Source organism: Aulostomus chinensis, chromosome 4, assembly GCF_037954235.1.
Source record: "Aulostomus chinensis isolate RoL2024-O1b breed Wild chromosome 4, RoL_Achi_v1.0, whole genome shotgun sequence".
In the NCBI taxonomy this organism is placed as follows: Eukaryota; Metazoa; Chordata; class Actinopteri; order Syngnathiformes; family Aulostomidae; genus Aulostomus; species Aulostomus chinensis.
Genome location: NC_141323.1, coordinates 13,039,744 through 13,063,064, shown reverse-complemented (window position 1 = coordinate 13,063,064; position 23,321 = coordinate 13,039,744). Strand labels below are relative to the sequence as shown.

Here is a 23,321-nt window from a genome sequence, read left to right as displayed (position 1 = left end):
ACATAGTAGCCAGAGACAATGAATAACATATTAAAGCAATAAAATTGTACCAGTATCAGAGGAAAACAACTTTAGAAGGACACTTACTTTTTTGGAGGATATTTTCAAGTTTGTAACAGGAGCTTGGTTCTGGAAAGTAACATACAGGCAGGTTCAGTCTTTGGACATCACTGCTACATATTTCTATCAATTTTGGCCTATGCAGACTTTTGGAAAGTTATAAGATATACAGCCTGATGGAATAAAGGTCCTTCAGATGAAAAACATCTCAATAGACGCCTTTTGTTTGATCTCAGCCATTCTGTCCTGTCATTGCAGGATGAGCACCTTAACGACCTTCATTAAATCGCAGGGGAAGCTGGCTTGCTGAGACGGCGGCGACACATGAAATAGAACAGGACCATGCAGACGTTTATTGATGACACCGGTGTTTATTCTGCTGTGTCATGCCAAGGTGGATCCTGCGAAAAGCGTGCCAGGTTTCTAAGCCAATTTTATACCGTGGCCAATCTTTGTAACTCCCGCTATGCCACACTGGTTCCCTGAATTACTTTTTCTCCTTGGAATTCCATAGTGAAAGAAAAGGCTATAAAAGAGTATGCACATGTTTTTTTTGTGGTCGGCCCTGCCGGCAGAAGTCAGGTGCTTGTTGTCGTGCAGCTCAGACACACTTGTGCTTCTTTAGTGCGTCCTCATAGGAATGAATGAGCCCCCGCCTCAGACGCTGGATCCACTTCTCTTTGTACATCCATGTCTGAGTGCTGGAGTCACATTTGCCTTCACCCTGCCAGAAGAATGTGGCCACATTTGGCTCAGTCCACCTCAGAATGCAGTCCTAGTGATTGGATCTTGACGCGTGATACCCGTACATATGGTCAGATCCCCCAGGACATCTTAAAACCAGGTCTGAACAAGGCCTAAATCCTCCTACGGACCCCACTGCAGCTCACGGACTAACACTTTATATCCTGGTTGATTAATTCTTACAAATTAGTTTTAAAAATCATACACATGAGGTTTTTTTTTTAAGAAAGCAGAGTTGCACAGCTGCATGCGACTGGTGTCAAAGACCATCAGGGTACCTCCTAACAGAACTGTTGCTCTGAGGGTTTTCCAGTCTGTTGTATATTTCTCAAAAACACATTATTCTCTAGCGTAGATACACTGCAGTATGTAGAAGGGACCGGCTTGAGGGTCTGCTGTACTTCATATGTAATGAAGGATCAAAGGAACCATGGCGTTCCCGTCCGTCGGCAGGTTAATTGCATTTTCAGTGACTTCAGCAGGCCGAGATAAAACAGCAAGGTTCATCGTAGGACAACAACCAGACTCTTGTAGTATGTTAGCATGTTTCCCATCACCCTGTACGTTGCACCACACAGCAGAACATCCATCTCCTGAAAGAGACCCTGCCTTTATCTGCCTGCCCCTGGCCTTTGTGTTGTAGCCAAACCCCCCCGCCCAAACCCTTACTACCTCCTCCTTCTTCTTCCTGCCTTTGATTTTAGAAACGAGAAGGGATGAAAGTACGAGGAGGGGAGAACAAGGGGGGGGGGGAGAGAAGACGGACAGCAGACCTTAAACACTTCCAGCTCCTCCAGGATCAGATCTTCGTGTAGGGAATGATTGGTTGGCAGCACAATCACCTTCTGTATTGTACCTTTGTCTGGGGGGGCAAAAAGATGGCATGTCACATGTTGTAACCACATATTTAACCACCCTGTGTAACTGCTACGGCTAGACACAATCAGGAAAACAGGGACGTGTGTAAAATCCCTGAAAAAACACACTTTGAGTCCTTTGTTTTCTTTTGAATAGGTGATACCCATGACCAGCGCTGTTAGAGGGAATAGTAGCTCTTGGGTCCATACGGGGGTGACGGGGGGAGGGAGGGGGGGCATGAAAAGGACATCAATAAAGCTGTTTTGTCCTGGGAGTTGTTGGAGCAGCAGAGCAAGGAGAAAGAGTTACAGTAAGAGCTTCTGAAAATGCTTGATAAGAGCATCTCCCTCCTCCTGGAGACAAAACGCTGTCTCAGGACAAGACAGAGCTGGCTTCTCGTCAAAAATCCCAGCTGAAGAAACGAAAAGGAGTGGCTGCCTGATAAACACTGGGAGCCGTGTGTGTGTGTGTGTGTGTGTGTGGATGTGGGTGTGACAGAGAAAGAGAGCGAGAAAGAGAGAGAGAGAGAATCCCTGCACACATATGCATGCGCATGATTCTTTTTCTCTCCGAAAAGCTGAGAAACAACTGGTAACAGGTAAATTTACTGCAGTTGTATTTTGTACAACGTCCCGGTCCGATTAATCTCATTGCCAGGCGAGACGCTGAGGTAATTATCTTGGATCACTGTTGACCTTTTATTGACCTGAATGATGGACATAAAAACTCAATATCATGAAAGGACAAGGTTATGTCACCAGTCTGTGGCCTTTTTTATGGCATCACTTATCTTCAAGTGCTGAGTCTCGGTGTCACATCTCTTTTTTTCTCCCCATTGCCTCCGTTATCTGTTTGTCTGATAGCCACATGTGGTAAAGGAGCTTCACGCAACAATCATTTACTGACCAAACACATGTTTTTGCATGTCACTGTAACTTAGTTTGCTGATAACTGTCCTCCCTGATTACTGGATTATGGTGAATGTGATGACATCGCTGCGTTGAGAAATCGCTCTCCAGCTGACGTGTTTTAAAAATGGGATGACATCAAAATATCTTGCCACTAACGCCTTGTGTTTTCATAGTTTTTTCAAAAGCCAATCTCTAAGAACAAAGTATATTTTCTACCATATATTTGCAATTCTATCCACAATAAACACAATACCCCAAATCTGGGATACAGTACAGTCCCGACAGATGTATTTGGCTCTTTTATCTGAATAAGAATAACAATACTACAGTTTAAAATGGATTGTTACTAGAAAATTCCTGCATTCAAAATCTTAAAACTACTAGAAAAGGGAGAGTTTGTGCTCTCATCAGGCAGAATGGTCAATTTCAAATTCATATCTTTGTGGGTTTTTTTTTTAACTGAATCACTTGTCACTCTTCTTGTGTATGGGAGCACCATCTTATGGTGAAATACTGTGGTGGAATGGAATGGTGGAATTTAGGCACACCTCAAGGATCCCAAGGATCCAGCCCACACCCCAAAGGATCCAGCCCACACCCCAAGGAGCCAGCCCACACCCCAAGGAGCCAGCCCACACCCCAAGGAGCCAGCCCACACCCCAAGGAGCCAGCCCACACCCCAAGGAGCCAGCCCAAGTGGGTTTGGATTCCTGCTAACTGAGAATTGGCTGAGAACTGATTGGAAGCTGGCTGGGAGATTTTATGTCTGTATTTACGCTTGTTTGTAAAACATTGGAACAACTCGATTTTTCTGGAAAAACACAAATTTTACAACAAAATGTAAATATTCCTGCAGCATTAACAATGAAAATGAGGAAGATGGGCACAAAGATTCCCATTTGTTCCTTCTTAGAAAGAGCAGGACCTAAATACCTGTTCCCAGGAAGAGCACTTGGTAGTTGCCATCTGCAGCCATGACCTGGTCCACAGCCACCGACGTGTATCTGTAGTCAGCGTTGGACCGAACCACCAGAGGTCTCCTCCCCACCGGGTATATGGGGTTGAACATGACCGGGTGGTTGCGTACGAAGGTCACGACGTCATCTGGGAACTCTTTGGTTGTTTGGATGTCAGGTGTGAAGGCTCCACCGGGACACTGGAGACAAGAATCCTGTTTTCATCTCCATAGGACTTTTTGGGGGGGGTAAAATCATTTCCATCATTAAATTCTAATCCTGGCTCCTGTGGCCAAAACAAAGGTTGAGCTTCCAAATTTATGGGGACATTCCACAGACAATGTGCTGTTTGAAGTCTACAATTTGCAAAAGTTCCAAACCGAGAGCAGTGGTGTTTACATTTCTGTGTAAAACCAACCACTAACTGAATGAACGAGCTAAATAAGAACTCACTGTTCCAGGCCTTGGGTAAGGGATGCGCCCCTGGAATGCCATCCACTGAAAATTGGGCCCCTCTCTGTGAGCAAAGGGTCCGTTGAAAACTGTGAGGATGTCGGCCATGTTGTACACACACACTGCTGAGCCTTTAAACACGGAGCTGAGGAAATGAGATGCATATTTTCAATGAATCACAACAGTGAGAACCTCACAACCCCGAGACCCACCCAGATAAAATATTCTACAGTTGTTTACTGAGATAGCTGTTTCGCAGGATGTGCGAGTCATACAGGCTGGGTTTGGAATCGCTGCCACATGCACTGGGGACAGCTCACCTAGTTTTCTTTAAATGATCTAACGTGGTTTGGAACAATCATTTGAAAACACAGCCTTGACACATAAAAGAGCTTTGTTGAACAGAGGAATAGAAGAATCTGGAGTCAGAGGAAGAAACATATTTTGGTGATAGGAATAACAACAAGCTCAGAGACCTGGAGAACCTCACTGTTTAGTTTGGCTGCGTATTCTGGGCCAGGATGGATACTCTAGACTTTTAGGATACCGGGTCACCCTGATTTAACCAGACAAACTCAATCAGAGTTGAGAAAGATTGAGTGACCTCGCTCTTTAACCTCCAGATTTTTGCTATGCGATCCCATTGGCTGCAGCCTTCAGACTTCCACAAAATGAGGCTCATTTTATTCAGCTTTCTTCAGTTGACGCACAGATGGTCAACAAAGTGATGCTTGCTTACAATCATATGGTATATACATCAAAATCAAGGCCATACACAGGAACCAACAGTTCATCATTCTGCAACATAACCCCTGACATCTTTACGGAGCAACCCCCCGATATCCAGCCAGTGATTAACATAACCACTGAGGCTTGCAGGAATGTTACAGTTGGCTTTGTCGTCTTACCTTGTGGACGTGAAGACTCCGAACACCAACAAACCCTGGGGCTGCTCAGCTTCCAGCAAAAACACACTCTCTATATGTGGGCATACAAACAGAAATGCACATATCTTGAACAAAGGTGTGTCCAACAACAAATAAAAACCTCTGCAAACTCTGTGTCTGTGCCAAAAAAAGAGATGTAGGAGTCGATTCATGCACGCAATCAAATGTTTTGTAGTTTTTCAAAAGGAATACAGGATGATTAAAAATAAGAGAATGTTTTGAAAATCCTACAGTTCTAATCCAGGCGAAACAAGGGAAGTTCCATGGACTGTTTGTGGAGAAAGCAAACACAAGGATCCTTGTGCCAGAGACCATGCAGAAAGCTGTGCTTGTTCCGTCGCCATGTATTTTTCAAATTACAAGATTTGTTTAAGACTTGTTTCATGCTTCATAAATTCAAACTTGAAGAAATATTTATGTCCTCTGTTTGACTCACCCAGTTCATCAAAGTGTGTTTCGGTGCCGTCCTCCTCCAGAACTGAACACACCATCCTGGCCTTGAGGAAAGTGGTCCACTTGTTAACCAGACTCCGCTGTCCTCCGATGTCATTCTGTGGATAAAAGCGGCTGGAGCAACTTGAAAACACAACACATATTGATCAACAAGGCAAAAAATAAAGTTACTTACTGGACACACTCTGGCAACCATGGTGTGGATATTCTTAGTATTTCCACTGTTATCCACTAGCCTCTCGCGAAAGAAAAAATACAATTTGGCGTCATTGGGATCTGTTCCATCTGGTATCAGGTGGGCGTCAATGAAGATTGGCTCTGAGTGAACAATTCAACATAAATAAATCATTTTCTTGTCTAAATCGATAAATATAAGCATTCAAATCTCATTAGCATTTGTTTCTGCTCACCGCTGAGCCACTTAGAGTTGTGCTGGTCTGTCCGCACTGCATTCCTCTTGGTCAGGCTCCTGAATATGGCAGCGTCTGTCCCCATGAAGTCAATGTACATGCCTGAAAACAGCTCCTGGTCTGGAGGAACAAACACACACAAGAAAATCCACGATTATCCACAGCAAGTGACAGTAGCGCAGACTGGAACGCGACTATATGCCGATGAATGCTATAAAAAAAAAACCTTAAAGCTTATAAATACAGGGGTATTTCTTCCATGATTGATAGGTAATGTTAAGATTGCTGTATGAATAAAAATAGCATGTGTCTTTGCTTCGGGAATTAATAAAGGCTTTTTGTGTCCCTTGCCTCTCACAGGCAGCTGTGCCACGTCATGGTTTAGAATGTGGGGTAAGTCAGGAGAGGATTAAGGGTATGTGGCCTGCATCCGAGCTGGCTGGCAAAGAAGCGTCGACAGCACTCTGACGGCCGCAGAGGGTCTAAAACACGAGGATGGGCAGATGCAGCATAGATTTTATTGAGTCCAGACACTGCCTCTAATTATCCGCTAAGTGGGAGAGGATGAGAGTGCTGCATCACTGCCTCCACAACATAAACTCCACTCTATCAAGGCACCTTCTTCCTGACTTCTTTAGGTATTTCCACCCTGCCGTCTGGTTTCCCTCCTTGCCGTGTCTAAAGGCCTTCACAAGCTGGCAAAGCTGCTGCTGCTGATGTGGCAATGCTCGGGTGACAGAAAGCCTAGCCGAGGGTGCAGTGTGTCAGCCACATAAGCAACACAACACCCTTCAAACACTCAGGCTATGGGCTGAGCAGAGTAGAAGAGGAGGAGGTCGTCCTGGATATCTACCAGTGAGAAATAGAGAGAGGTGTTGAAGAATTACTTTCAGGAGGGGGTATTGGTAAAATTAGTCATGTCAAGGGATTTTTGGAGTTGTCACAATAAAAGCCAAGGAAGGCAAATAATACAGTTCCCATCGACTGGTTTGGACAAAGTCAACAAGGCAACACAATGCATATATATATATATATATATATATATACAGTATATAAATGAGAAAAGCAAAAATATGACTACATTAAAACTGATTAGTATTTGATATATACTGTATTGATGTGAGATATAGATTTTGTAATTATATGGATATTTATGAAGTATGTATAAAGGTATGTATGTGTGTAAAGGGACCTATTTATATGGATATTTGTGTAGTACAATGTATATGATGTCCATATTGACACTTACATATCATAGATATATTAATCATATATTATATGTTTACTAGTGTATATGTGTATAATATATTCATGTGGATTACATGTTTTGTAAAGCATAAATGTATGATATTTTTGTGAAGATGTTAACCCAGAAAACATTATGACTCACGACATAAAAACGGAAAAGTATTAAGGGGTAGGAATACAAAAGTGTTTCCTTCTTCCTGCTCCTTTTTCGAATGTGAAATTTTATTACATTTTTTTTCTTTGTATATGAATGGCTTTTTTTCCGATATTTATTTCTATATACAAGTTTGAAAATAAAACACTCATTCATTCCTTTATTCATAGGCTCCTGACATCGGCAAAGTTACACATGGCTGAAACAAACAGGGAGGAGGTCATCCGGACATTCCCAAACTTTTGCCAAGTATGGCAAACTTGGTAAAAGTTTGGGAATGTCCAGACAGATGCAGCCATCTGGAACAGCCGGTCGATCAACTGGGATCGATATGTGAGAATATAATGTTGTGCATTTACTCTTTTGAAAAAGAAGGCAAAAACCGCTTCAAACAAGCAAATGTTTCTGTGAAATAAGTCGAGTCTCCTTTAAATTGCCAATCAAATGAATGAAAAAAAAAAATCCCATTCCCATGAAGTGCTTTGGTGGGAATCATCTAGGCTATGCAGTAGCATATTATCGTCAGAAGATGGCGGTACAGGCAACGTTGTGCATTGCTGTTATAAACAGAGCAGAGGAGGCAGTCCCGAGAGTTAAAGGTCGCTGCATCAGACCTTACGTGACGGGATTTCGTCATTTGCAAAAAGGCAGAAGCAACATAAAGTGAGTGTAGAGACGTTTGATTTTCTGCCCGAATTTCGTAATGCGCATCAATCCTCATCTACATCAAATCTACGTTTAAATTTATTGATGGAAACATGGCTAGTGATCATGCGTTGATGCTTTTTTGGATCCACGCAAGAAAACTTGGTAAATTACACGGATCCGTTGGGGAACATTACTTCAAAATAGATGGCATATTAGGACGTGTCACCTAGAAGTACAGTTCCAACAAAAACAAAAAAAAAAACCCCACATCATTCCTGCTGGAGAGCCTTTGGCAGTTTCAAGTTCAATCATCATACATCAAGGATATACACTGATTTCCAACATTTCAGTTCACCTTTTGTTTATTGGAGGTTTTGCAGGGGCAGATAACGGTTTGGAAAAATGAAAAGGAGGCACCTACTGAGCATGACGGAGACAGTATTCACTTGTGGGTTGAAGGAGCACCTCCCTTTTCCCGATTCGCTCTTCGAGTCGATATGAAATACTTGTTCCTGTCACAAAGAAAGGGTGAAGGTATAGATTTCAGCGACAGTTTTATATCGTAAGTTATTTTGTAGTGACCTCCATCCACAATAAAAACGCACATATGAGCGTTAATTATCCCACAAGGTAGCCCTGTTCAGGTCTCCCTTCTTTTTGCATTCGAGGGAGCGCAGGAATGGTTCTGGCTTGGTTTACCTTAACTGGTCCGTGTGGAACAGTAAAAAAGAACATTCCATTTGAGAGGAGGGGAGGAATTTCCCTGCTAATATGCTGGATAGCCATCTTTCCATCACAGGTGGAGGGGTTGCCAAGTTTTAACCCTCTCCTTGTGGTGGACTGGACGGTCCTCTAACCTGGATAAACTATAAAGCCTTGTGTCCCATCTCATTTAGTTCTGGCCCACTGTGGTGGTGTTGCTGCCTCCTTGAACAGGAATGCAAATGATGTCAGCCGATGAGCAGTTTTCCAGGAAAGTGTCTTTCCTCCACTAGGATTTGGAGACAGACTCCATCTGCTAGATTCTGCCATTAATTATCGAAACTGCGTGTTGTTTTTTTTTTCTCTTATTGTTAGATGTGTGATCAACACCACGCAGAATGATGTACGTTCGTACTGAAAGGTTCCCTTTGTGCGTCATAGATGGAAAGTTCTGCTCTTACATTCAATCTGTTTTTAAGACCGGCAGGAGTTGGTGATGCTGCTTATAGTTTAGTAAGTAAGTTAAATGTACAACAACAACCGGCGTGCGGAAACTTAAAAACTCCACGTCACACAGACTGAAAGAGAAAGTTTCATACTGACTCATGAGGTGGTGAGGAAGCGAATTTCCCCGACATTTAGTTTTCATTGAAATCTCAGGAAATCATTGTTCAAAAGAGTGTAAGCCTGAATCTGAAGCTGACCACACATGTGACCTTACACAAAAAACGAGGACGCGACTGATTCCTCATCAGCCGTTATCACCAGTATCAGCGTCAATCTTTTCCAACATGACCTCATATTAAAAAACTTTTTTTAAAGCACATAAAATGGAGTTTACTGTGAATGAACATCCATCCATCCATTTTCTACCGCTTCTGTTAAGGGTCACGGGGGGTGGAGCCTATCCCAGCAGCCTTCAGGTGAGAGGCGGGGTTCACCCTGGACGGGTCGCCAGTCCATCACAGGGCCAACACTGATAGACAGACAACCATTCACACTCTCAGCCACACCTACGGTCAATTTAGAGTCTGGATTAACCTGGTCCCCTCTTGATGTCTTTGGACTGTGAGAGGTAGTGGAGAGAACCCACGCAGGCACAGGGAGAACATGCACATGTCACAACTTTGGAAACACACAACTTGTGATCTTTGAGCGTTTCTTTTATGTTTTTTGCAGTTTCTCTGTTCTGGTCATTCCTCTTCCTCTCTACGAACATTTCAGGTGCCATGTCAACGTGGGGTTTTTGTTGTTTGTTTTTTTGTTTGTTTTCAATGTGTTATACCACCATCCAGTAAACACCCAGTTTTGCATCAATGATTGACACTTAACTGTGTTAAATAGCACACAGAAACCACAAAAGCGGTCGTGACAGTTGGCTAAGTGACTTAACGTAGACCCTTTGATGGTAACAGTCAGTTTCAACGTGGGATGTACAGTAGCACATGGGGGGATTCCCCAGTGACATCATACAAACGTCTAGCAGAGCATATGCCATCACTCAACGATCCCCTAGCTTGTGGCAAGTTACCTTGGATGGTCACCACATTGTAGCTGATAATCAAATCTTCTGTGTCCAAGAATGAGAGGGATTTTCTCTTCCAGAGCCTGACTGGAGAGCTGTATTCAAACCAGAGCATTTTTATTTCTTTCGTCTGAAGTCTGTTCTCTTTTAACAAGACCTGTGCTGAGATATTTCATGGAAATTTTCTGAAACAAGCAGCGGTACAAAATGCTATTAAGATTTCAAGCCAGATGATGGGAAAATTACTCAATATTCATGCACGGAGCATCGACGAACATGACAGGCAAAACCCAACAGTCATCCTCTTGAGTTTCAAATAGTCTGGGCACGTTTGCAGGGTGAAGGTCCGATCAGTGAGCTCGCTATCAACCTCCCACCACTGCAGCTTCTTATAGTTCACAGACCTCTTGTTTCGATTCATGTTTGTGCTCAGATGTTGCAAACAGAGCAGTCTGCCTTTCAAACAAAGCCCCGAATGACTAAAGGCACTGCAGTGCAGGAAGAGCTCGCTCTCGCTCTCGCTCTCGCTCTCTCTCTCTCTCTCTCTGCTTATTAGTGTTTGGCAGCAGTTAGTGGTCTGTGGCTAAATGTTGTTCACTTACAGGACACTTTATTCCTGGAGGGTTTTCCAGCTCTGGAGCTGTGTGACCAGATGAGACCAGAGAACAGACTTGATATGAGAGCTCCAGTTTCTTCCTCTTATCAGCATCTCCTCTCATGTGGTACCAAACTGTCCACTTGGAACTTCTTTTTATTTTACCATACGATGACCTTCGGCTTCCGTCAAGGAGGTTATGTGATCAGTAGTGCTTGTTGTTTGCAGGATATCTCAAAAATAATGGGTGGCTTTAGATGAAATAACCTAACAAATAACTTTTTGGAGGTGATCTGGATCAAATTGTAGATCCTGGATCTTGGAGTACTTCAAGGCTGTTGGCTGGATGTAGCTATTAGCAGGATTTTCTGTACACATTATCAGTGAGTTTGATCAAATTGAATCCGTGTGGAAGGGTTGGAAGAACAACATTTCAGTTTCTTCAAAATAATCCAGATCTGTAATCCAGAAGACCTGTTCTCCACCTATCTTTGGGGGGCAGAGGACAAACACTATTGACTCATAAAATGAAAAAAATACGTGTTTTTGAGCCACTGTATTCAGGTTTTCCCTTTAATTCATCATCTGTCTGTATAAGTGATGAATCAGTGTCCCCAGTGAGTAATCAGAACCTTGATTGTGTCGATGATTTAACCAGAGAAACACAGGAAAAGTTGACTAATATGTTGCTCTCTTTCTCTCTTAGTAGCTGCACTAAATCTTCATCTCCGAAACCTCGTTAAACACTACAGAAAAGGTTGTGCCGTTTGTCAGCAGGATTAATCAAAAACAATGGGGTGGATTTTCATCAAACCAAAGAGGGAGGGTGTATAACGAGCCAGGGAGCAATCCATTTGATTTGTGCGCAGATTAGTTATAGCGCCAGGGGCGGCGTGGCTCGGAGGTAGAGTGGCCGTCTAGCAACCAAAGGGTCGCTGGTTCAATCCTCTCCTCCCCTGGTGACCATGTCCAAGTCTCCTTGAGCAAGATACTGAGCCCCAATTGCTCCTGATGGCCCTGTGATGGACTGACGACCCGTCCAGGGTGAACCCCGCCTCTCGCCCAATGTCAGCTGGGATAGGCTTCAGCCCCCTCGCAACCCTTAATGGATAAGCGGTATTGAAAGTGGATGGATGAATGGATAGTTATAGCACCACCTGGTGGCAACAGGATCCTCCATCTCAAATTTGTTCAGAAACACCTTCAGAACTGGGTGTTTGGTAAATTTGAAGACTGGGAGTTTTCACTAAATAGCGGTAACCCTCCAAAAGGTTACTTTCTTATGAAGCGACTGGTGTGCTCACCTCTGGTCTACGTCCCCTGTTGATGTACACACAGACGGGACTATACGCTCCGCTGCCACACATGAACAGATGAGTTCTGTTGTAAGGTTGCACCACTCGAATGAAGTTCCCACATCCGTGCTGGAAGACACAAACAGAGAAGCTGAGGTGAGAAAGCTAAACTGACACATGATGAAATCCTTGTTCCTCCACAATATTTTATTCTAACAATCCCTCTCCATGACTGGGCAAAGCTGACAACACTTCACGTTCTGCAGCATTCATAGCAGCACATTAAAAAAAATAGTGCTTCCAGCTGTGATACAATTGTCACAACCAAGCGGTGGACATTGTGCGCCCTCTAGTGGGCTCCCAAGTTGAAGTTGTTTTTTTTTTTTTAAATGTAGAACAGTAATCTAAAAATAAAAAGGTCAAATTATAAAGCTTATACAGATGATATGAGTTGCAAATTTTTTGACACCACTGACTGATTTAGATGCTTTGTTTCGCAAGCTAGTGTTGGCCGTAGCGGATAACGGAAATGCTCCTGACAGCACGATGTTAGAATTCTACAGAAAAATATGAAATATGAGTGTATATTTGGGATCCTTTCCCGTTCCAGGTATAAATAGGTGGGCACCGAAATAGTGAACTTTGGGAATCCTTGTCCTATGCCTTAAGAATAAGCGATTCAAACTAATTTCACCCGTTCTGATAGTTTTTTGATCAAATGAGCCAGGCGCTAGTCTTAAAGCCACTGGAAACAGATTGACAAACATCAAGCAGATTACTGATCTCAACACTCACAAATGGCTGCAGCAGGGCAGGAGAGTTTGCTAATGAAGCCTGAGCTTGCAGAAAAAGCGGAGAAAGGAGCAGAGGAGGGATTTAATTTGGGAGGGGGCAGTACGGAACTTGGCCATGGCTGCAGAAGCAGCAGCTGTTGCAGCTCACAGCCAGTGTGCAGCTCTACTAAGAAAGTGTATTTTCACCAGCACACATCCATCTGCGTTATTTATTTTCCACCCCGTTTACTCTCTCTGTCTCCTTTGCTTTCTCCTCACTTTTATCACCGTTCATGTCATTACACTATCCTTCATCCACACGCACGCTGTGTCAGGGGGCATATCTGTTTCAACCAACTCATATCAGGATCCTGTTATATTCTCCTCTTGGATTTCCTAACTATACATGCCCAGCCTTTATAAGCACACCAGATAAGCAGCATACAGCCGCAAAGCCTCAAGTTCAAGTCGGTATGACACTGAGTTTAAAGTGGAGGCTTTTAAGCAAACAGATGCTTGACGTTTCCTCAATACTTCACCCCAAAAGAGTATTTGCCTTTTAAGAGCTTGCAAAGACATTTTTACCTCCTGCACTGGGACTCCAAATGCAGGAGAAAGCCAACTTAGCTTGAAGCTAATCGCAGCTAATGGCTAACAACAGCTACAGCAACAAAACAACAACAAAGATGTCCCAAAATGTCTGTTTAAAAACTCTCAAGCACCTCGTCTTGTATAATCCACATGTTTGTGACACAGAGGTATGCTCAGTGATACAACTTGCCCTGATGAGCACGGGGAGATGGGTCAACTGATAGCAGCTAGCTCATTTTAGCAAAAACCTCAGCTGGACTCAGAGTGCTGTCATTGATATTATTAGCTGAAATCAAATTGTTTGTGGATTACTGAGTGTACAGAAGACAAGGATTATACCAGAAGATGCCCACGAGAGTTTGTAAACAGAGATTTTGGGGCAGTTTCGCTGTTGTTAGCCATGTTAGCTTGAAGCTAAATATGTGTGTGGCTACCACTTACGCATTCTCGAGTGAAAAGAAATGAGGCGGGAGGGGAAAAAAAATGCCTTTTTGACTTCACAGCATCATTCATGAGTGCTTGAAAGGCAGAATGCACATTTTGGGTTGACTTTAATTAGCCTAGCAGCACAGTGTCTCTGCTTTTTGCTTCCCATTCAGTGCTCTCTTGACCTGCTTGACCAAATAGTTCATCATAGAAGAAGAATCTAATAGTGTGTAGTTCAGGAGACCTGCAACACTGCAGCAAAGTAGAAACCAAAAGACAAGGAAATGGAAAAAGTGACTGTTAGGACAGGAAAATATAACAAGACAGAGCCTGAATATTTTAAAAGTGGTTGCAAGAAAGAAAGAGAGCGACAGAGGGCCTTTGAGTGGCTCACCCAAATATTTGTGGGAGCATGTGTGCCGCGGGCAAGCTGTGACTCAATGCGGCACAAATCAGTCAGGGAGACTGGAAACAGCTTCTCCTCAATTTCTGCAAATGCCTGTTCAAACCCTGGCTTGAACATCGGCTGCAGCCAGGGGATGGTGAGATGATGGAGGAAAAACTGGCTGTGCTTGCGATACACGTTAAGCGCGCTATTTAAAGAGCCTTCGGAAGGTTTCTTTTTTTAAACAAAATTCTTTTCATTCAATCAACCCCCCCCCCCCCCCGCCTGCGTAGGAGGAATCCTCCTTTTACTGTATGACTTCATTTAATCCTGTTGCAGTTAACAAATGCAGCTCAGAAACAGGCCGAGCTGTGACGTCAATGAGAGCTCTGGTTCTCTACGGTTCTCCGTGGCCATTTCCTCAAGATCTCTCTCAGAAACTGTGTACAAAGTCTGGTGACGGGCCGCTCGGTCACCCTGCAGACATCTGCGATTGGACCTGACACAAACTCACAGATGGGAAAAAGAGAGACCAATCCCAGGAGGCAGCACTCACACAGTTCCACTGCCAGACCCACTTGGACAAGTGGATTTGGGAACAGCTGACAGAGGCTTTAGCCTGGATGTGTACCATCAAATACAGGGACTGGATTATATTTTGATTCTCTCTCCAACGTTTGTTATAAGGATCCAAATGAGTAATTGCACTGTGGCGTTGTTAGCATCAATTCTCAGATTCTAAAACTAGTGATAATCAGGAGCTGTACACATTGTTTTTTTTTTTTAATCTGTATGTCTGATTCTTGTTAATGCAATAAATAAATACATAAAATACATAAAGGTGCTATGTGTAAGATTTAAATTAATTCACACTCCAGACAGATAGGGGGCAGCACATCAACCAATTATTCCTCTGTCGATCCGTAGGGCTCATGTTTATCTAACTTTGAAATAAACTGTCACTTAAAGCCATTGAAATAATTTCGTTTAAACTGACATGCATGTTTTTATAGAGCTGTTTTATGTGTTCGCATTCACAGATCATTATTAATGCTTTGTCACTATACAGTGCAATATCTAGTTAAAAGGACACATAGTATACGCTGCGTTTTTAGATATTTTTCTTGATATTATGAATTCTTTAGTCTACCTATCCAGGAACAAAAGATGCAAATTAGCTTTTAGCTAACTCTTGCACAATGACAGTCCCTTTAATTATGTGCTGCCCTTGTAGAAAATAAATAATTCAATATAAAATTGACTTGGTGCTGCCAGAACAAGTAAAACCACCTGGACCACATGGAAGTGAATAATGATGTGTTTTGTTGCTCATGAATTAAAGAGAGATTAAATGTTATTCACTCTCAAATTACATGATTGGGCTTTAAGATTTTGATTTTGATATTACACAGCACAAACCAGTTGTTTTCCAAATGACAGAGGTTTATATATAGTGGATTATATGTTGATGATTAATATTTACAGAAAATGTAGGTTACATTAAAAAATAAAGGATGGAAGTTTTTACGATGTGGATAAATGCTAACAGCAGTTTCATTATTGATTATTATATGGATATGTCTATTTTTATTTGTTGGCTCAAAAAGGTGTCACAGGATCCAATGTTTCTTACCGTAGGGTCTTTGCCTGCCATTTGGCATTCCTCGATCTTGCTCGGAGACGCAGGCCAAAACACCTGGTGGTTAAAAACAAGCTTCCAATTTAGTGACAACGTGGTGGAGCGAGCCCAGTAACACCAGTAACAGATGGAGAAGGATAAACATAAATATGGACAGGTTGAGGTTTGATGATATCCTGTTTACGTAGAGCGAAATTAAAGAGAACATTTGGGGGGGAAAAAAGAGGAGCGGAATAAATGACACAAGTGTCAGCGATAACAGCCAAATGAAGAAGTGTGCGGTTTTAAAGCCCCACGAGGTGCTTGAAGGTCCTGCTGGATGAATATATCAAGCAATTTACACGGGGGGGGAAAAAAATGGATGTGATGCAGCACTCCCAGGGGGAAACTAAATGCTTTCCCATCTGTTAGCGCATATCACGCCTGTCAATTACGCTGAAGATGACTCGTTTATTGCATACAGAATCAGAGAGCTGAAGCCTTTTTATGGCTCTTCTGAATAATCGGCAAATTGTTGTAATCACTGCAAATGTACGGTAATTTGCATATCATTGCAGAGATGATAATAACACCACTGCAGGAGTTTTAGCTTTTGTCATTTGTACTGTTGAAGCTGATATTTTTGCCAGTGCTTTGAACAAAAACAACAACAACAACAACAACAACAACAACGGAAGTATACCAGACCCCATCTGCTGACCTTAAGTGCGCCATGGGTTATATTATTGATATCCATGGAGAGGACATGATCCTTGCCTCCCACATACATCCTGTCCTGGTCCTCATCCATCTGCAGGATCCTGTAGTCCATGGCCTTGTCTGACAAACTGTAGTGTTCAAAGGACTTGGAGGCCTGCAGGTCTAAGAGACACACGGAGAAAGAGAGGAAGTGTGAGAGAGAAAAAAAAAAAAAATTCCCCACTGAAAAACAGAGTCAGTATTTAGTCATTTTGGGGGCGGCATGGCTCAGAGGGAGAGTGGCCGTCCGGCAAGTGTTCCTGATGGCCCTGCGATGGACTGGCGACCCGTGCAGGGTGTCTCTCGCCTAATGTCAGCTGGGATAGGCTCCAGCCTTAATGACCCTTAATGAATAAAGGAAATAGAAAATGGATGGATGGATGGATGGATTTAGTCATTTTATTTTGATTAGACACTGCCGGTGATGTCACGTTCTCACATTTTCGCCAACAACATCATATATTTCCCTTCAGATAGCTTAAATTGTTGGAGAAAAGTCCTCATGGATCGCTGAAGTCTGTGACAGATGCAAGTTGATGTCTTGAATTGGCTGTAACCGGATATGGGTGGAGCCAAAACACAAGTCATTCTCACTTGCTTAGTCAGTGGCGTCAAACAATGACACCCCCCCCCCCCCCCCCCCCATAGGAATAGTTTTTCTGGAAGTTCAGGCTGTTTACAAAAGACAGAATGTGGTGGTGACGTCCGTAGATAAATGAGTGTCTGGTGGGCGGGAGAATCAAACAAACACCAGATTTTTTTACAACTGTGGACTGAGTTTACGGTTCCAAATGTCACATTTGCTACAGTGAGTCAAGACTTTGCAACATGAGACTGCTGTTTGTTTGCTGTTTCCAAGCCAATGTTTCACTTTTTTTCTTCTTCTCCAAAGTTATTTTTACAACGAAAGTCACTCAGGAAGTACAAACATTTTTTTTCATAATCCAAACCAAATGCCAAAAACACGTCAGCTTTTTGGGGGGGGGGGGGGGATACCCGTCCCGCCTCTGCATTTGGGAGCTTCAGAGTTGTTGACAGCTAGTTAGCTTAGCACAATGAATGCTTGTGGGTGAGAAGTGTTAGCATACCTCTGTTCAAAGTCTCCCAGTACACATTGCTGCCTCTGTATATCTGGAGTTGGTGCATTACTTTTAGCATAGCTGACCTTTACTACAGTAGACACTGATTTTGTTCATTTTTGTACATGACAAATATTCCTTATGTTTGGTTTTCAAAGCAACGGAAGCTTCAGGGGTATTAACAAGTGCAGACATTCATAACTGACACGTGAGAGTGCAACCAAGTCAAGCTGGAGATGAAGGAAACAAAACTGTCCCCACTCAAAGCCAAAATTGCAGTTAGACAACTATGAATCAACTGTGATAAATCATAAATCATTCAGTGCATTCATTTGTTATTGGAAGAGTGTGAAATGTGATCAGAAAAGGGAAAAACAAGTTCTTTCAAACAGTGTGCTGATCACACCAAGCAGATTTCTTCCTTTAGGAATACAAAATGAGGCTATTTCTGTGTTTAAAACCGTTTTTCTTTATAATTATGAAGAGGTTTCTCTCCATTCCGGTTATGCTAAAAGTGGATCCAGCGACGCGTTGCATGGGGAGACAAAAATAAATAAAAGCAAAATGAAGTGAGAGACCAAAGAGTGAATTGTCCTCTTGAGAATTTCAGGTTTTAAGGTTCAGAAAATTTGACATCGCTCCTACTTCTATAAAATAAGTCTATCCTGAAAACCAGACATTTAACACACAAAGAAATAAACTGACTTGCTTTTACCGCTTTACAGAGACTACATGTGTTGGGGAGGACATCATCCTGTATAAAGCCTTCCTGCAGAGTCTCTCCGCCTCATTAAAAGCGCACATTGTTCACGGGCGAAGCAAACAGACAGTTATTTTCAGCCTATTTTCTCCAGAGATTGAGTACTCTCAACCATACCATCAAAAGCCTACACTGTTGTAGCCAATCTCATGCATATTTATCACTTTTTCAATCAGTAGCGAGTGTAGGGGAGGGGATGTACACCCTCCACTGACCCTCTCGGAGCTCTCTTCAGAGACCACCTCTAATCAGCAAACAGGTTGCCTGTGCTCAGCTTCAGAGCCTTTGGCTAAAGTCACATTTTCATTATAGAGTGACATATGCTTTTTTTTCTCTTTTTTTTAGGCCGAGGCCTTTTATCTGGAAGGAAGAGTGGCTTTTGCGGGCCACCCCTCGCTCTAATCACCGGCTGTTGTTTGGCGACCTCACGGTGTAAAGCCTGGAGTGTTTAACTTAAAACCTAACGACTTCAATGAGTTTCCCACGAGTGTCGGTTCTCTACTGCATCACGGCGAGGTAAACTACCTCATATGGTCTTGTACAAGGTGAGAGAATCAGTTAATGAGGAACATGCACACACTGACTAGGCAAATTAAAGGTGAAGGTAACCTGTCAGGCAGACGTATGTTTAGTAAAAATAAACTTCTAAAAAAAGAGATAGTATCAGCCTCGGGCTTCAAAGTCGAGGAGATAGCATCACAAAGAGCTCTGAGCGCAGGCAATATTATCCTGCCTCTAAAAAAAAAGAGCTAAAAATGTTACACGCCTTCCTCTGCCAGAGTGTGAGCCACCACGGGTGAAAGACACACTAAAACTTAATCAAAACCACGCAAGGCTCCGAAATCCGCCAAATAAATATATGTTTTATCATTTTTCCCCCAATCAAGTACCTGGATAATATTCAGGAAAATATCATGCACGTCTACATTGTACTTCATTTTGAGGGTAAACCTGTCATTGAACATTCAAAACTCTCTCGTTGTTAAAGTTTTGTTGGCTCACTCTGAAAAATAACGGGGAGAAGTCTAAAGGGTGGATTCACTCGATTGCAGCCGCTGATAGCACCAGGAATTACACATCTGCAGCTGCAGGAACGTCTCGCAATCATCCATGTGACAAAATATAAATTAGGGATTTGCGCCAAGAACACAATCTGAACGACAGCAGAGAGAAGGGAACCAAAAAAAAAGGATTTTTAGACTGAATTACAAGTCCTGAGTGCCAAGCTAAAGAATTATTCTTGAAAGCTTCACGAAAGTTGGGAAATTCCAAATTTGGGATTTATTATCTCAGTCAGTCAGTGCTCTTGACGGTATCTAACGTACACTGTCAGAGTGTAAATGATGAAGCACCGCAGCACTGACATGCTATCAGGGCTGCGTCTCACCTTTATGAGCGTTTTTGTGAATTACACAAGTTCTTTTTGTACTTTTTGTCCACTTTTTTAGCTGTGCAATCCTTCTACAAAGTTTGTTCCTGAGTATATTCCGGCGTGTATTTGAGATATATGGAGTTGCTGTCATTCTAAATGTCACGACAAATTAAGACAAAATAGACAGGCTGCCAATATATTGCAATGTATTATGCAATCAATGTTTGTCTCGCTGCAGGGACCGACCCCTTTAGCCAATGTGAAACAAACAATATATTCACACTATGTTGGCAGTACAAAATAAATCTTGCTATGCATTTAGAAACCTATACTGGGCCGCTTTTATGTCAAGAAGAGGTAATCCATTTACAAACTGGTGTTAGCATACTTGCTACATGAAGTATACCCTGGCAAACACAGTTTATTAAATGAAATGAACTTAGTTTTTTCACTTCTGCTGAGGGATGACATGCAATTGAGTTGTGCTGGTCGGAGTCAAACTGCAGACGTTGAGGTTTTGTGGCATCTAACCAGCAGTCTACCAGCAGGGCACGCCAGGAGGTTTAGTTTACAATCACACATTACAGCCGAGACTGGCAGGAATAACCCCAGCGGTTGATTTAAGCCCGAGTGGCGAGGAGTCCATGAATCAATGCTTCTTTTTTTTTTTTAGTTATTTAACATTAGACTGAAAGCTTTTTCATAGGAAGGCTTTCCTGAAGATAGCTATCGAGGCACAGAATTGGTTATTTATGACTTTATTTGTTATTATCATTGTGTGTAAGGACGTATGCGTAAGTTTGTGAGGCTGCGTTCACTTGCAGGGTGAAGCTCCACAATCACAGTTTGAAGTCATTAACTGGGAGTATGATTTGTGACATTTTTGGGGGCCAACTGTGATTCAACACGTGCCTTGCAAAATAATTTTAACCGTTAATTGCCTTCTATGTTCAGTCTTTCTGGCTCTGCTTTGACAGCATCCCTCCAGAACATTCCACGAGGGGAACAAATTGTTCATAAGGGTGTGGTGAGGGGTGAAATAATTGTTTAATATTATATTGAACTATGTATTGTTTTCTCAGTGGGGGGGAAATAGGAGACTTTCATGTTCCCCCATGAGGGTGGAAGGCCAGTTAAGCCCGGTGCTGTGATGGGACGCAACAAGGGTGCGTCACATGGAGTCCAGCCGAAATCCACTGGAGCCCACATACCTTTGGATCCAGTATCTTCCCTGAGATCTGCTTTCAATCCCATGAAAAACACATGAGTCATGGCTGCACCGCTGTAGCGTTGTAGTGCAACATTAAAAGAAGCCAGATGGTGCACCTGCTCTATTAAGCTCTGACCAACATCATAAATATTCACATTTCCAGATGATGCACCTGTAAGCTCCACTCAGTTGTTGATGAGTAGTGGGGAGTGTTTGCCGAGTCACTGTCAGCTCATAGGAACACATGGCAAATGGTTTGCATTTTCAAGAAACACATTAACTTCTTTTGGGGAATACCCTGATGTCTCACTGCCAGAACCGGACAGCAAGATGGACACCCTGCTCTCCTCTGTGCGTGCTGCAGGGAGCTATGACTGCCTATTAGCTTAGTAATGGCCGTGGGTGGGAAGTGTTAGCACGCCTCTGTCAAAAGGTCATCAAATACACGTTCCTGCATTAATATAATTAGGGTCAGCATGTTCTTTTAACCTAACCTGAACCTAACCAAAACATTCACTCAGTTGAAAACTGATTGAATCCTCAAGGGAGCTAAAACCACTCGTTAGCTTAGCATATTCAATGGTAGTGGATGGAAAGTGTTAGCGTACCTTCCTTAAAGTTTGACGGTTTGTACAGTCCTTTTTTTTTATAATTTCAGCGCAAACTGTTTTGGAGAAATTTTTTTTTAGTTTTTTTTTTTTTAAAGGAGGTATGCTAATATGCCCTAGCCATTACTATTCATTGTGGTAAGCTAACTAGCTAACTCAGCTCCTTAGTGCACCCGAGGAAGACAGAAGTATCTAACTTGTTGTCTGGCTTGAGAGTTGGAAGAGTATTCTCCAAAAAAATGTTGGCCTGTTCCTTTAATCTATTCAGCCATCAAAGGCAATTTTAGCACTTCGTGATGACGGGAAACCTCCAGATTAAACGTGATTAACTCCACATCTACAGCCATGCAGCTCGTATGGCACCCCTTTGTGGTATTTTTTCACAATAGTGCAAAATTAGTAGTCAAACTATAAAAAAAAGTCCATAAAAGTTAGAAAAAAACAGCTTGTTTGTTTTTTATACCCATGAGGAAGAAATCACGTGGCCAACATGTGGTTCATTAGTCAAAACTTTATAGGCATTCTTCATTGTTGAGGTCACGAGTAGTAAGAGTGCTGTCAAAAGTGTTAGTGGACATCCTCAGTCTGTCGTGGTGGAGCGGATTCATACATTCCATGAACAATGACTGATAAAACGACATGAAAGAGAAATGATGTGCCGTTTTAGGAACTGCGTCGTTTGATGGCCCGACTGGGAGAAGCTGAGAGAATGAAATGAGTCATTCTTTTGTTGAGTTGCTAGTGGGTGGAAGCAAAAAGACACTGAAGAAAAAGAGAGGAAGTAGACAGTAGGTGGGTTTTCTATTAAATGCGCAGGCAGGTGGGCTTTTGACTTCCCTGTGGACTTCACAGCAGTCTTGCCTTTGACTTGGGGCTTTGACCCATGGTGCCCCTTTGGTTAAACGTCAGACTGAAGGTGATTCAATCCACCCCGATCCAGGCGATGACCGGAGGGTTTTGCAGAAAAGACAAGGTGGTGCAGAGACTTTATTCCAATTTGATATGGTTTACGTGCGAGAGGTGGTCAAGCAGAAGCTTAACTAAAGGCTTTTATTTGGTCAAGAAAGAACATTCAGTCTTAAACAGCAGCCTTCTTTCTTTGCCAGAGGCCACGTTGAGTCAGCAGAACATGGATGGACTGAAGTCAAGCGAGATCACATGGTTCAGCTACTTGTTCCAGTGAAAAACTAATCCAGAATAACTGCAATTTGTACGAGTAGTCACTCTAATGTTGAATCGATTAGCTGGGAGAAGTAAATTATATAAACCAAGAAAATTGAAATACCAAAACTGCCCATATGCTGCATGTGGTGTATATATAAAGTAGAAGAAAAAGGGATGTAGCGTAAGAATGAGGTTTCTAAATAGTTTGAGATTATTTTAGATACAAAGAAGGAGGAGTGTAAAACAATTAAAGCAGTAGCTGGGGAGGAGGTGGGTGTTTCGAGCAGACTGAATGGGAAGATTGTTTAAATACTTCCTCTCATAGTCATACGCAGCTGTGGCGGCTGGTGAAAGTGCTGCTTAACAGCTGATAGGAAGTAGTGGAAGTGATCGGCCGTGGCCTGCCTGAACATCTATTCCACATTGCGATTTCACAAACTGAATGATGATTTACACATTTAATATTGGCTTGTTGTTGTCAAGAACATGGGTGCCACCATTTAAAAGCCAGGGGCACACAAATAATCACTCATGGACATATTTTGACACAAAGAATTGCCTTGCATGCTAGTACTAGCATCGTGTCAAGGTTGTGGTGTAAGAGGACCTAAATGTAG

General features: G+C 42.6%; 1 protein-coding gene across 4 annotated transcripts in view; it reads right to left on the bottom strand.

Annotated features, from left to right (window-relative positions):
- The window catches only part of sema3c (sema domain, immunoglobulin domain (Ig), short basic domain, secreted, (semaphorin) 3C), a 54,633-nt gene that overhangs the window by 7,030 nt on the left and 24,282 nt on the right, over nt 1-23,321 (bottom strand). For all 4 annotated transcript variants that reach the window (XR_015112472.1, XM_086201881.1, XM_086201882.1 and 1 more), the window contains 12 exons: nt 16,474-16,634; nt 15,768-15,830; nt 11,969-12,088; nt 8,264-8,354; nt 5,793-5,912; nt 5,558-5,700; nt 5,366-5,480; nt 4,891-4,960; nt 3,983-4,127; nt 3,507-3,729; nt 1,578-1,666; nt 88-129 (listed from right to left, as the gene is read on the bottom strand). Coding sequence is in view for 3 of the 4 variants with exons in the window: in XM_086201881.1 (XP_086058007.1) it covers nt 88-129; nt 1,578-1,666; nt 3,507-3,729; nt 3,983-4,127; nt 4,891-4,960; nt 5,366-5,480; nt 5,558-5,700; nt 5,793-5,912; nt 8,264-8,354; nt 11,969-12,088; nt 15,768-15,830; nt 16,474-16,634 (1,382 nt within the window). In the remaining variant the exon portion in view is untranslated. The remainder of the gene's footprint in view (nt 1-87; nt 130-1,577; nt 1,667-3,506; nt 3,730-3,982; nt 4,128-4,890; nt 4,961-5,365; nt 5,481-5,557; nt 5,701-5,792; nt 5,913-8,263; nt 8,355-11,968; nt 12,089-15,767; nt 15,831-16,473; nt 16,635-23,321) is intronic.